This window comes from the organism of the source record quoted next, unplaced genomic scaffold (assembly GCF_019419815.1).
Source record: "Pyrus x bretschneideri cultivar Hongxiangsu unplaced genomic scaffold, Pyrus_bretschneideri_v1 Contig1, whole genome shotgun sequence".
Classification (NCBI taxonomy): domain Eukaryota; kingdom Viridiplantae; phylum Streptophyta; class Magnoliopsida; order Rosales; family Rosaceae; genus Pyrus; species Pyrus x bretschneideri.
The window spans coordinates 4,141,486-4,155,056 of NW_025999390.1; the positions used below are offsets into that span (position 1 = coordinate 4,141,486).

The 13,571-nt window shown below is 38.1% G+C and overlaps 3 protein-coding genes and 1 non-coding gene across 5 annotated transcripts; 1 reads left to right on the top strand and 3 right to left on the bottom strand.

Annotated features, from left to right (window-relative positions):
- Nucleotides 1–240: 240 nt before the first annotated feature.
- On the bottom strand, nucleotides 241–3,165 carry LOC103950943 (40S ribosomal protein S29). Its single transcript, XM_009362213.3, has 3 exons — nucleotides 3,004–3,165; nucleotides 2,601–2,700; nucleotides 241–462 (listed from the first exon to the last, which is right to left on the bottom strand). Exons 1-3 carry the CDS (start codon nucleotides 3,063–3,065, stop codon nucleotides 454–456), a joined length of 171 nt encoding a protein of 56 aa, XP_009360488.1. The 5' UTR covers nucleotides 3,066–3,165; the 3' UTR covers nucleotides 241–453.
- Nucleotides 582–705, bottom strand: LOC125480208. Its single transcript, XR_007260603.1, has one exon. It is a non-coding gene; the product is annotated as a small nucleolar RNA SNORD14 (small nucleolar RNA).
- A 2,167-nt stretch (nucleotides 3,166–5,332) lies between the features above and the next one.
- Nucleotides 5,333–8,952, top strand: LOC103950921 (casein kinase II subunit alpha-2-like). 2 transcript variants are annotated; one of them, XM_048580335.1, is made up of 10 exons: nucleotides 5,333–5,700; nucleotides 6,139–6,268; nucleotides 6,454–6,648; nucleotides 6,822–6,979; nucleotides 7,420–7,510; nucleotides 7,595–7,678; nucleotides 7,936–8,018; nucleotides 8,278–8,341; nucleotides 8,429–8,497; nucleotides 8,739–8,952. In XM_048580335.1, exons 1-10 carry the CDS (start codon nucleotides 5,576–5,578, stop codon nucleotides 8,796–8,798), a joined length of 1,059 nt encoding a protein of 352 aa, XP_048436292.1. In that variant the 5' UTR covers nucleotides 5,333–5,575; the 3' UTR covers nucleotides 8,799–8,952. The 2 variants fall into 2 exon arrangements, with proteins under 2 accessions (XP_048436292.1, XP_009360456.2); XM_009362181.3 differs by having other exon boundaries at nucleotides 5,339–5,700; nucleotides 7,613–7,678.
- Nucleotides 8,953–9,071: 119 nt separating this feature from the next.
- Nucleotides 9,072–9,912, bottom strand: LOC103950914 (uncharacterized protein At2g23090-like). The gene is made up of 3 exons (XM_048580354.1): nucleotides 9,702–9,912; nucleotides 9,432–9,472; nucleotides 9,072–9,344 (listed from the first exon to the last, which is right to left on the bottom strand). The coding sequence occupies exons 1-3, from the start codon at nucleotides 9,775–9,777 to the stop codon at nucleotides 9,225–9,227; spliced, it is 237 nt and encodes a 78-aa protein (XP_048436311.1). The 5' UTR covers nucleotides 9,778–9,912; the 3' UTR covers nucleotides 9,072–9,224.
- Nucleotides 9,913–13,571: the final 3,659 nt, after the last annotated feature.

The following is a 13,571-nucleotide window of genomic DNA, read 5'->3' on the forward strand; positions in this document are numbered from 1 at the left end:
TTGATCGTCATCATTACCGTCGAAGCACTGCATTGACCCCTAACGAAATACCACATTAATACATCTTTTGATTAATCAAAGATGATGTGCGGACGCCCATCATCACCATGAATTGACCATCGTATGGGCGTAACCTTGCACATTACACATCTTGTTTTAAATTCTTCACCAAGAAAATGAGACAACAGAGTATGGACTCAAACCAACATTTATCATTCGCTATTCTATTACCATCAAATCTAAAGGGATAAAACCACTCCAACCCACTGGATAACAAAATTCAAATGCATCAAATAGTTTCAACAATGGCTCCGTCAACAACTAACTGTCAAACTTTATACTACATTATGGTCTTATATAAGAAAATGAAAAGGAACAGCAACAATGAAAACAATCCCACGCTCCATACTTCAGACGACTTGATGGCCGATCTGAATCGGGTGGTCTCTCCAATTAGCGGTACTGCAATGAAGATACAACACAGCATAAGTACGCGTCCAAATTCAAGACACGGACACACATACACAAATTTATAACAAGTAAGGTAGCTGTATAGAAGGATGGATAATCCTAATTATCCAAATCTCAGACATCCAAGGAAGATAAAGCAGCATTAGCTCTCAAGCCTCACAAAAGGCGAAAGCTCTTAGGCGGCCACTGCGAATGTTCTTGAGAAACAAGCCTTATATTTAGTCATCATTGATAGTTGTAAGATCACAGCTTGATTTACAACATTCCGTAATAAGACCTCAAATCACATCAGCATCAACAAAACCCAAGTGAAATAATTTCAAAAGATCAACAAACAGAACGCACCAGGGAAATTTTGACAAAAATAACCTATTCCATTGAACAAGGTCAGCAAGACACAAAAACAAAACAGCTGACAACGTGAAAGTATAGGGTGATACGAGAAAGCCATAATATTCAAGAGTGATACTGGAAAGCAGACGGAACATGTTTTTAAAGTTATGAAAATGTCTGTCAAAGCAAGGAAAGCGTTTCCTATGTACCATAAGGAAAAACTAAAATAGTTGACACAAGTGAATGTAGCTTATGATAATGTTATGTGCTGATGGGAACAACTAATCAGCACAAGACCGTCAATAAGCACATGCATGAAGATCTGATACATGCTTAACATATTGAATCAACAAAACATTCGCTTAAAGAACAGCTAAAAAGACAAGTTGGCACACGTAGATGTAGCTTATGATTTGCTGATGGAGAACCAATCTGCACGAGATCGTCAATCAGCACATAAATCTATAAAATTAAATTAAATTAAAAAAAAAACTCATGCAGAGCACTTTCCCATGCCTCAATCACGTATATACTCACTCAAATAATGACACTATCCATAAGTACAACATGAGTCTTTTCAAACATGCATCTATAGAAGAAATACAGAAGTACTTTCATCCAGGGATGCATATGTGGACATAAAAGTATGTTCAACGCACCATGCATACCCTCATGTCTAGTCAAAGGGAAAGCAGGGGTAGCTCAGACTACCATCCTAGTAATGAAATATTTAATCGGAAAAAAGACAGTGTTTGAGTAATGTGAAATGTTTGCCAAAGAGTGGATAGCTTTTCCTTGCAATAATAAGGAATAACTTGAAAGACAAGGTGGCAACAATAACTGTAGCTTATGAATTTGTTGTGTGCTAATGGAGGAAAATCTAATCAGCACAAGACCGTCCATAAGCACTTAAAAAACTAACGTAATATTAAGAAACAAAAATGTGTGTATTTGTGATAAGTAACAGTTACCACATTCATAGTGCATATGTATTAACATCCATTGAAGAAAATATCATCCAGGGACTTATGTTTTACATAAAATTGGATTTCTATAATAGAATACACACAAAACGCGTCAAAGATTTAATGACACCAAAAACCTTGTCTGAACCCAAATCTTTTTTTTATTGTACGGTGCTTAGGATATATATGGTAGAACTTGACAATCATATAATCAAACATAATGCAAAAGCAGGAGAACAGGAATACTACTGGGAGGATTGTCGGGTTATGGATGATCACATCTCAATCAACTCAAAACTGATTTTCTTGGACCTAGAGATCTTTGACATGGACTCCATGATTTGGATTTAGTGTCTAAACTCCACACATGCAATATACCACTATATGTATATGTACATATGTGTGTGTGTGTGTCTATTACTAGCTGTTTAGCAAGTATTCTGCTCCACAGTTAATCAAGCGATACATGTAATTACTCACACATACACCACACGTACACTACATATGTTTTATCCACGTGTAATTCAAAATGTGAACCTAAAAACCTGTAGGTGATATATGACAAATATACGTGTTATATCGGAGATATAAATGTTATAACATATCCCGCTCCATGAACAGTGGAGCAAATCCCCTTCAAAAGGAGGTACAATATATCAATAGTTGTACAGGAAAACCCCAATGCAGGTAGACATAGACTCATTAACTGTATACTGTAGTAGTTTGGATTACTCTTATTTAAACAGCTAGCACTGCCGCAAAGGCAGAAGCCCTATACAATCAAAACAGAAACAAAAACAAAAAAAATGACTAAATAAATTGAATTCATACCTTGATGAAGCCAATCTCCTTGGCATTGCTGCGGAAGCACTGCCTGCAGCACATCAGAGCATACTTCCGGATCAACCCATGAGGGTTTCCACACACTCGGCTGTTCAAATTAACAAACAAGTTTTCCATATCACACACATTGTCCAACAAATACACTTACAAACCCAAAAATAAAATAAATCATAAAAACACTTAAAGGATTCTTGAGAGTGATTAAGCAAAAACAAACTCAAAATCTCTGGTAATTTGTAACCATAAACAATGGCATAACCAATCTATAATTTCTACGAAGTAAATTTTCTTACATAAGCTAAATCTCGAGCAAGGAAATGGCGATTAATTGCACATTATCGGTAAAATAATTAAAAAAAAATAGGTTAGATTTGGGGATGAAGAATCATACCAAGTGCGGGAACCGGGGCCGTAGTTCTTGGGGTGAGAGTTCCATACGTTCGAGTGTCCCATCTTTGAATCTCGCTAGGGTTTTCTGCGTCGCCTCTGCAGCTGCCGGGATATGATGGCTACCTAAAACCCTAATCTTGTGACTCGCATTTGCTAAACGTTGTTATTTATACAGCACTAGGCGCAAAACGCGGCGTTTTAAACATTCCTGCCGCCTCCTTGTAACGTGGCGCTTCATCCTCCAACCGGCACGTGATGTTCCATTTTTCATTTTTTCTCATTTTTCATGGATTGGGTATTTGAGTAATTTCCAACCAGGCCTTCAATTGGGCTTATTCAACAAGAAATCCTTGCCGGATTGAGTAGTCCGGCACTGTGGGCCAGTAATTGCCCGACTGTTTCTATGGGCTGAAGCAAAGTTTTTGGTCTTCTAGGCAGTAATTGCACAATTGCTTTGGCAATTTGGGCGCCAATTTTAAGGTGGAACTGCGTTTTTTGTTTTTTTTTTTTGGAATCAACAATATTATCTTAGAGAAAGAGGTGGACTTAACCTTATAATGGACGATATTATCTTAGAGAGAGAGGTGGACTTAGCCTTACAATGGACGATCAATAATGTGATTTAAATTTTCCTTTAGTGAGAATCGAACCTATGACTTCTCAATTACAAGTGAAGATGAATATCATTAGATCGTAATACTAAGTGGCTAAATGGAACTACTCTTAGTTTAACACAATCCTTTGAGGCTTAGTTTCAATTCAATCCATATTTTATGCTTGGATTAGGCCTAAATAAGGAGAAATTCTTAAGTTTAGGGTGCTCGCTCATGGCACATCATTTGCCTGCTTCAGATACACTAGATAGACTCCTTTATTATCCTCCACCAAAATGCGTACGTCCTAAGTGTGCGTATCAAGTGAACATCTAACATGACACATGCGGTATGACACAAGAATCTATGCTAAAATTCACCTTTTTATTTTGATTTACCTGTTTAAAACAAGATCCTCTCATTTTCAGTTAATCCGTCACTTTAAAAATCTTACAGACAATCTACCGGTCTCCTTCAAATATGCTCTTATTATGCTAATCGTTACCTTCATTGCTTTGCACTTCTTTTATATAAATGCATGACAACATTCAACTAGCATGATAATTGGTACCACTAAACACTTGTAGACAAATATAACAGTCCAACACAATATACACAAACATACAATCAAGTTAAGTTTATTTAATAACAAGAAGAGAGAGTACATATATGAACCGTTGATATCCACAAAACACAGACCGGCGGCCGACCACTGACGTCATTGGAAGAAGACGAAACAGACACCAAAATATAACTTCCACCATAATTTCCAGAAAACGATTTGTGAGCTGAAACATGGTTGAATATTGACATACCCATAACGAAAAGAAAAAAAAAGAGAGAAATTTTTCTTGTGATCCAAAAACACATCAGAAATCAGAAGGCACGGCAAACGGATGGAGCTCGTTTAATCCAATCGAGCAAATTGGAAAAACGTTTCTTCTTGGGCGTTTCTCCTCCTCCTCCCAATTGAATGGTCTCTGATCTGTCGTTAGGGTTGAGCATCCTCCACATCACATGCACGTCCTCGTACTCGCATGTTCTTATATCGTGTCTTAGCTTCGGTAGCCCTGTTCAAAATTCAAATCAATCTCAATTTCCATAAACGTAATCATCGAATTAATTATACTTACGCAAGACAAAGATTCTTTATGCTTGACGTCTGTTCTTTCTTGATTAACTAACGCCTCGAAAAACATCGATTATAAGAAGAAATGAGGTTTTCTCAACGAATATGAAATGAAATCCAAATTACAAACCCGATTTGTGGATGCCGAGGTGGGTTGCGACCCGGCTCCAGATTTTCCGCATCGGGAACTTCATCTCCCGCCACCACGCCATTAGACGACTGAACGAATAATCCTAATCAGATCAACCGTATCGATAATTTTCACCACGTACTTAGGCTGACGATTAAATTTATAATTAAAGCAACTAATCACCTTATCTTCTGATTAACTCACCTTAATTTCCGACCTCTCTCCCCTCGGAGAGAAGCTTCTTGGATTCTTCAACTGCCTGCGCCTCCTATCAACGATTTTCTGATCGCCTTGTTTCTCTTCAACGTCCTCAGCTATAACCGCTTGTTTTGGCGTTCACCTAACTCAACCGTCGCGATTATGTATTCGCCAAATGTCGGTTTTTCCGTTGGGCCGTTGTCCTTTTCTGTGTCACGCTGATTGCGACGTTGATTTTCGTGGTGAAGTTTTATTGGTGGGTTAGGTTTCAGAATAGTAAGCCCATGTCATGGTAATTTTGTTCTTACGTTGTCTCTTGCCTGTCTGTTTTACGTGGACTAGGTTTCAAGGGCCGTGAACTTTATCATGTTTGAAAGGCCCAAAAGTCAAACATGAATTACCAGTGGTAAATAAGTTACAGTAAACCCATGGTAAATAGAAGTCCGGATACAGGTAACGTCTTCCCGGGAAGCATCTGCCGCGCTGATGAACCAGTCCGTCTGAACATCGAGCTTCGAGCGTAATGACAAATGAAATAAAGGAGGGCGAGAGAGAGAGGGCAATGTCCAGGGCTCGCGTTTACACAGACGTCAACGTTCAACGCCCAAGAGATTACTGGGATTACGAATCTCACACTCTTCAATGGGGGTAATAATCTAATCTAATTGCAAAAACTTTTGCAATTTAACACTAAATTAATTATTTTTAATCTTTAATTAGACATGATTATGTTAATCAGGAATGTTAGGGCTCTTAGATTATAGGTTGAGAGAAAAATCCCAATTTAAAGGGAAAATAAAAATGTTGTTTGTTCTATGTTTGCTGCATTGTTGCTACTGAAATTTCCCTGTCATTGAACTTCATTTGATAGCGAAAGTTGTTGTAGAATTACACATGCCGGGGACCTGCTTGGGACATTCGAGCGCAAAAGAACTTTTGGTTGTCTGAAAATGCTTTTTTAGTGATTTAAAAAGCAATGCTCTTTGGATAAGTGATTTTAAAGATTATTTCTACTAATTTTCAGCATGATATTTCGAAGGTGCAATTTCCCAATTCTTATTTCTTGTTTGTTTTTCATATGCTCAGTGCACAAGATGACTATGAGGTTGTTCGGAAGGTTGGAAGAGGAAAATACAGTGAGGTCTTTGAAGGTGTGAATGTCACCAACAATGAAAAATGTGTTATCAAGATCCTTAAACCCGTCAAGAAAAAGAAGGTGCGCGAATTCTTAAGTTGAACTTGTACTTTAGGATAAACATTGCCTTACCTTTGAGTGATTTTCAATCTTTCCATTTTGTTTCGCTGGGGGTTTCTTCCCCAGTGGTTATGCTCAAGTTGTTTTGTTCTGTATTTCCTTATCTAATTTAACTGAGATACAATCATTTGTTGGTATTCATGCAGATTAAAAGGGAGATAAAGATACTGCAGAATCTTTGTGGTGGTACAAATATTGTGAAGCTGCTTGATATTGTTAGAGATGAACATTCAAAAACTCCTAGCTTGATCTTTGAATATGTGAATAGTGAAGATTTCAAAGTGTTGTACCCCACACTGACGGATTATGACATTCGCTACTACATATATGAACTTCTCAAGGTTTTGTCATTTGATCCTCTTGCTAAACAATTAATTTTCTAACCACTTCGGTACACATGCTTTTGCTGGCAGCAATCCGTCTTTTATTTGTGTGAAAGAATGTCATGATTCTAACTTGTCCTGGTTTAGCTGCTGCAAACTTAGCTAATCAAAAGCTAGTCTCCTAATTGCAGGCATTGGATTACTGCCATTCGCAGGGCATAATGCATCGAGATGTCAAGCCTCAAAATGTTATGATCGATCATGAGCTCCGAAAACTTCGCTTGATTGATTGGGGTCTCGCTGAATTCTACCATCCTGGCAAAGAGTACCATGTTCGAGTAGCTTCAAGGTAGAATCTCTTTGATCGTTTAACTTTGGTATTGGATTCTTACTTTTCTTCTAGATTCTTGAAAGACATATCTTTTCATTCTTTTGTTTCCTCTATAAGTAAGAGTGTAGAACTTGGGTTGGATCAACCCAAGATTTGGACAACCTGGGCAAGAGTCTTTCATAAGTTGAGTAAACATGGACATAATTTCTTTAACTTGAATGATAGTCAGAGGGACTGAGATAAACCAAGGATTATGAAGAAGATGATGCCTTGTGCAGTTATTGCTCGAATAGTTATCAAACACAACTTGCAGCGAGACTAAAGTTTATTACCAACAGATTCGATGGTGTCTGATGGCAAAAGGGTTTATAGTTAGTTTAATGCCAACTTACATTGTCAACGTGCGAATTCTCTGTTTGCTTTGCATAAAGTTTATAAATTTGAATGCTGTTTATCAGGCACTATAAGGGCCCTGAACTCCTTGTGGATTTGCAAGATTATGACTATTCGTTAGACTTGTGGAGCCTTGGATGTATGTTTGCAGGAATGGTGAGGGTTTACGCTTCCCTGTTGTTACTGTGTATTCAGGTTTTCTCTAGATGCTACATTTTGTTGATCATGACGGAAACAAAGGGTTCTCTTTCCTTGCAGATCTTTCGCAAGGAACAATTCTTCTATGGTCGTGACAATCAGGACCAGCTAGCGAAAATTGCTAAGGTATTTTTGGTTTCATACTTGGCTCGAAGATCTTAGTATAGTCAATCCATAACCTATATGTCTTAGCACTTCAATTCACCAAAACTAATTTAAAAGTCGCCTCAAGATTGTTGAGTTTTCCGTTTTGTCTTTAAGTTGACATACATTTACTGTTATATACTTGCAGCACTGGGGTTTCACAAACCGTCAGAAATCATAGCATTAGAGTGTCCATATTCGTATAACTTGTTATCTTATGTAGATGAAATCTTCTTCAGGTTCTTGGAACAGAAGAATTAAAAGCATATTTGAATAAATATAACCTTGTGCTTGATCCTCAGCTCGAGGCTCTTGTTGGAAGGTATACTTCTCATTCAATGATTAATCATTATGGTTGAAAGAAAAGGCATCGTTTTGTCTATCTTTTCGTCAGATGATGTTAAACATCGCGGTTGTATCACCAAATGTATACAGTAAAAAGAATTTCTCATCTTTTTATTTTTTCTGATGTCGCCTTCTTTTCGTGGATAAACAAATACTTCAAGGAGTCAAATGAACAAAAAATAGTTGTCTCTGCTATACTCACACAACATTCTTCCTTCTTTTTTATTCTGATTTAGGCACAATAAGACGCCATGGTCAAGATTTATTAATGCAGGAAATCAGCATCTGGTTTCTCCAGAGGTATTTTTCTTTTGGATTTTTTTTTTGCCTTCTTCATCTTCTTTTGCTTACTAGTGATTATTTGGTCCTTTTTTTCGTGATGTCCAGGCCATTGATTTTCTAGATAGGCTTCTTCGATATGATCATCAGGAAAGGCTTACAGCAAGAGAAGCAATGGTATATTATCTAAGATTAACTGCTGTTTCATTTCATTCCCTTTTGTTTTCCTTCATGCGAGTTTAACATATGTCTATATGTATTATTCAGATACATAATGTTAAGTAGTTTAATTCCATATTATGTTCAACCGTTAAGCACAAAACAAAATTGTCACCATCGGGTACCTTCAAATTTTGCACATGCTCAGTGTCTATCGTTATACTTGAAAAATAATAGGTTCACGTATTCCATGTTTCAGGATCATGCATGCTTCTCCCAAGTGAGAAGTGCAGAAAATAGCTGGATACGGACGCAGTAACACCAGACTCCAACTAAATCCTTTGGTAAAAAATACTTTTATCCGCTGTCTTTCCATGTAGCCTGTGAATGATCACCGAAGGAAAATATTTACCTAACTTAGGTTGTTCATTACATTCATTATTTGAAATTTTAATGACGATATTCTTCTTTTACGAGCACATAATTGTGATGTTCACTCAAAACCTGTTTTCTTTGGTTTGCATATTTTAGATTTCGGATTATGTTGGTCCATATGCATGCTAAAACAACAATCGAAATTCCAGAAACAATCTTCAATCAACCAACAAACAAGCACTTTTATAACATATTCCCCTAGCTTTCAGCTAATTAACATCCAAGAGTCTAGAAATGATCTTTATGCAGAACCTCCACATTGAACTTCACACACATTTCTACAATTTATTCTTCTTGGGTCAAGAACTTTTCATTTTTGAAGATGAGGGAAACATGTGTACACATCAGATTTGGGATGTTTTGCTTCTGCATGCTCCCTGCACTTCACCTCGCTCGTGGTGCAAATAAACACTTGCATACACACCTTGCACTGCAATCATGAGTCAGTACCTCGCGTCAGAAACAACGCAAATCCTCAAACTAGAATGAAATTTCGGTGCCAATTAGCTTCATTTACCTGAATTGTCATTGATTTCTTGTTTGATTCAAGCTGGCTGCCTGCGTGTCAAGAGATACACAAATCGGTTACTAACTCATATATTCCCTCTTTCTGAAGCTATATTTCAGTTTTGTGGCCTAGAATATGGGTTAGAGAATAGAAAGAAATCGAATTCTAAGATGAATTCATCACAACTTCACCTCTCTTGATTCATATAAATGGACCATATATTCACAATTTAGTTTCTGAAAAAACCCCAACTGAGAAGATGGGACGGATGATGAGTACCTTTGGCAGCATTTTTTTGCTTCTCCATGTTCCTCTGGCGAGCCATCTTCGACTTCTGTCCGTTGCCTCCTCCCATGGCTTCTTCTTCTTCTTCTTGGTCTCTGAATGATTCTAGGACAGGATTAATGCTGCTGCTAGAATAAGAAGAATGTTTTTAGTTTTAAGAATGGCCAAGAAGTTGAGATGATGAAAGGGACACATAAGTGTAAGAAAGTTTTTGTTCATGCTGCACCGACCAAACAGTTTGTTTTCACCATAATCTTTAAAATGTTTCATTTACAATCTCTTGACAAATGAATTCACCCTATCGTCTTTTTTTAGTTCAATTCACCCTATCGTTTGCTTGTAAAAAAACAATCAAATTTATACCACACGTAGTGCTATGCCGCTGGTGATGTATACTTGTACAGCTGGAGCTCACAACAAATTGCAGTGCCTATGTATACTTGTAGATAGATACACCGTTAGAGGTTTTAATGTGTCTGTAACACAAGTTGGTATGTTATACTTTATTATACAAGTGGAGAAATTTTTTTCTTTGTGTGTCCGTATTTTGGGCACGCTGAAAAATCTCTCCTATATATGATAGGTTCCATGCTACCCAAGAGAGAGAATGAACTATAAATCGCTCAAGCATCCATTCAAGAGCGAGAAGGAACAATAAGTCTCTCCTATATATGGTAGGTCCCATGCCAAGCAAGAGAGAGAAGGAAAGATAAATTACTCAAGCATCCATTAAAGAGAGAAGGAACGATAAATCTCTCCTAGATATGGTAGGTCCCATGCCACTCAAGAGGGAGAAGGAACGAAAAATCGCTCAAGCATCCATTGTAACCTCACCTCAACCATGCACATTAACAATTTTATTGCGGGTGTCCCTGCATACTCCATATATCACCATTATCAACATCACAAGCACAAACATCACCACTCATTGCCACAAGTAACATATATTTACACATAAATTAACCTTCATTTAACTAAATGAATACCTATTGACCATCTCGTCGGACACAACCTAATTTTTGGCACTTGATCACCAATTAACAAATCCTAACTCATCACTTCACAGCTTGACCCGATAGAACCCATCTCTTAGCCAGACTTTGCTCTCTCAAAAGAAGGCCCAAGTTATAAAGCCCAAGAGAGCCCCACCTTAATGATCCGATTGGCTGATTCCTTGAGTCCCAAAAGTAAAGTCGAAAAAAGTGAGAAAGACCCTGATTCTTTGAGTGAGTGTGTGCCCTTCCCCTCCCATAGGTCGAAATCCTAAGTCCACCAAGCTGACCACGACTTGTGCCGAAGATAAAAAGGCGCAGCAACAATTCACATGACTCCAACAACTGTTATTCAAACCTCCAAATACCCACCGATCGCTCAGCGCCACCGTCCCACATGCATGGGGTAGGATAAGAACGAAAACGCATCGCTAAAAAGGCAAATTTGACCTCCCAAAAAGTTTAAGCTCTACGAGAGTTTTTTTTCTTTATTTTTTATTTTTGTCAAACAATATCAATACGCATATTAAAACATTATGGTATCTTATAGTTTTAATTTTATATTATTTAATAATAAACAAAATTGTTATTGGTATTTGGCATTCTAAGCTTTCTATATTAAAAAAAACAAAAACACTTTTAAAAAGTGCATTTGAAATTTAAAAATGCTAATAATAATTCTCTAAATTTTTTTATGAATATGTTGTCTATATCAACTGACACACCCCGACCCAGAAAGTCCACTTGGACCCTAATCGAGCTGTGCTGGCCGACACCAGGAAGGTGACGAAGCTATAAAATATGATAGTGTATAAAAAGTGAATGAATTTGAATCCAAAAGTGTCTAAAATACCAAAGTGCGCTACGAGTGGGAGCGAACCCATTTCACACGCGATGTCAGAGCATAAGTAAGGTACAGTAATGTGGGTAAGAATCATACCCTCAAAATATCCATCAATACTAAGATTCGCCACAGATTCTTGTCGATATAAACTCAGCAGCTAAAACCTGGAGGGCACCAAACACAAGGTGTGAGTAAGCAATAAAACCAAGCTTCCCAAAGTTACTACCTCTCTAAAAGTAATGCCCCTAAATGTAAAACCCGTATCGTTTTCCATAAGATAGTACAACATATATACATATATCTAAACCATACTCGGAAATGACCAAAACCACGGTTTGCCATCAAATCCACCATACATTAATAAGTAGGCCAAATGAACTAAATCAATACAAAGTGATATATCAGTCAGAGTCATCTAAAATGACATATACAACTTATCCATATCTCATCAATCAGGGCTAGCATATAAGTCGGAGTCACCTATAGTGACCTGTACGACTTATCCATATCTCATCAATCCTGGCTAGCCCATAGCTCAATAAGTATACCTGCACACAAGTCGGAACCACCTAAAGTGGTATGTACGACAGGACTGGGTGTAAATAAGTACGCTCAAGTGCTACGATCATGTGAAGGCTGGGCGAATAATCGCGGGTCACCTACGAGTCGGAACCACCTAAAGTGGTCTGTACAACAGGACTGTGCACCTACCTTGAATCCAAGGTGAGCATAAGGTGCGGGAGGTGAACATCACGTGAAGGACTGTGCCCTGGCCACGGGCGGGAGCACTAACACCGGGGTGCATGTTTATGAGCTCTCAATGCATCTCAATATAACATGTGCAACTCATGGCAACCAGTACGACAGTATCGAAGTTGCCTAACTCATAACTGTAGTCATGCTATAACTCAATCGATTCAATTAATACCATAAACTCCCCTGAACTTACTTGGGTGTCCTGAGTTCACCTTTGCACTTGAAAGCATTCCCAATAATTATATGCAAGTAATATACATATGGATATATCATGATGCAATCTACTATTCAACCATGTCGTAGCATTTTCAATTATAAACAATATGGTGTGAAGTGTACAATCAATAACGCTCTACTTCCAAACTACTTATTTTCAGGGATAATTATCCATAACAATCCAATTAACTCTAATTTAACTAACTAATTCACAATACTAAAACTTGTCTTTACCAATTTCCTTCGCATTACTCAATTTCCCAAGCAGGACTTTTGTCTCAAATATTTTATGGCTGCATCTAACGTCTCGTTAGACTGCCTACGTACCCTAAATAGGGATCAAGCTATTCGTAGTTCATATAGGTACTTCAAGCATTCACAATAATTATATGAAGGAAATATACCTAATCAATTTAAAAGTGTCGATAGAACTCTCAATAATATGCACAATAAAAAGGAAAAGATCCACTCACCTGGAGTCCACGCTATACTTCTCTAGCACGTGCATCGAGACATCCTGAATGATTGGTCCCTGCCACGAAGTCCAAAAGTGGACGAAAGATGGTCAATTTTGCCCACGAAGCCGGCGGGTGCCTAAAACTTCCCGACGTCGATTCGTCGTCTACGGTGGTCCAACGGGGTCAAGGTTGGTTGGGTTTTGCTCCTGGGATGATGGGCTATAAAGCCCAAGTGGTGGCATCGCCCATCGCTTTGCCGATTTGCCGGAAAATGGAGAAGGGTGGCCGGAGCACCATTGATTTTTGTCAACTTTCGTGGCCTCAAACCTCCACATCCTGTGGTTAATCAAGGTGGTTCTTGGGTGGGTTTTGTAGAGGGGAATGAGAGCTTCAAGATGGTGGTGGTGGCATCGAAAAACTCCACCGGAGTTGGCCGGAATCGGCCTTGGAAAATGAACCCGCGGTGGGTGCGGGTATGGGTGCACGGGAAGCTTTTCCCCAGTTTTTTTTTTTTTTTTTTTTTTTTCTTTTTTTTTCTTCTTTCTTTCTGATTGGGCTTCCCCCCACAAAGTGGGGATTTAATTTAAATGCAGACTAA

Coding starts and splice junctions, on each gene's coding strand:
- LOC103950943 (XM_009362213.3), bottom strand. CDS start 3,065: ATGGGACACTCGAACGTATGGAACTCTCACCCCAAGAACTACGGCCCC. Junction 2,701..3,003: donor GGCCCCGGTTCCCGCACTTG/GTATGATTCTTC, acceptor TAATTTGAACAG/CCGAGTGTGTGGAAACCCTC.
- LOC103950921 (XM_048580335.1), top strand. CDS start 5,576: ATGACAAATGAAATAAAGGAGGGCGAGAGAGAGAGGGCAATGTCCAGG. Junction 6,649..6,821: donor ACATATATGAACTTCTCAAG/GTTTTGTCATTT, acceptor TCCTAATTGCAG/GCATTGGATTACTGCCATTC. Junction 7,511..7,594: donor GATGTATGTTTGCAGGAATG/GTGAGGGTTTAC, acceptor ACGGAAACAAAG/GGTTCTCTTTCCTTGCAGAT.
- LOC103950914 (XM_048580354.1), bottom strand. CDS start 9,777: ATGGGAGGAGGCAACGGACAGAAGTCGAAGATGGCTCGCCAGAGGAAC. Junction 9,473..9,701: donor GCAAAAAAATGCTGCCAAAG/GTACTCATCATC, acceptor CTTGACACGCAG/GCAGCCAGCTTGAATCAAAC. Junction 9,345..9,431: donor AGAAATCAATGACAATTCAG/GTAAATGAAGCT, acceptor TCATGATTGCAG/TGCAAGGTGTGTATGCAAGT.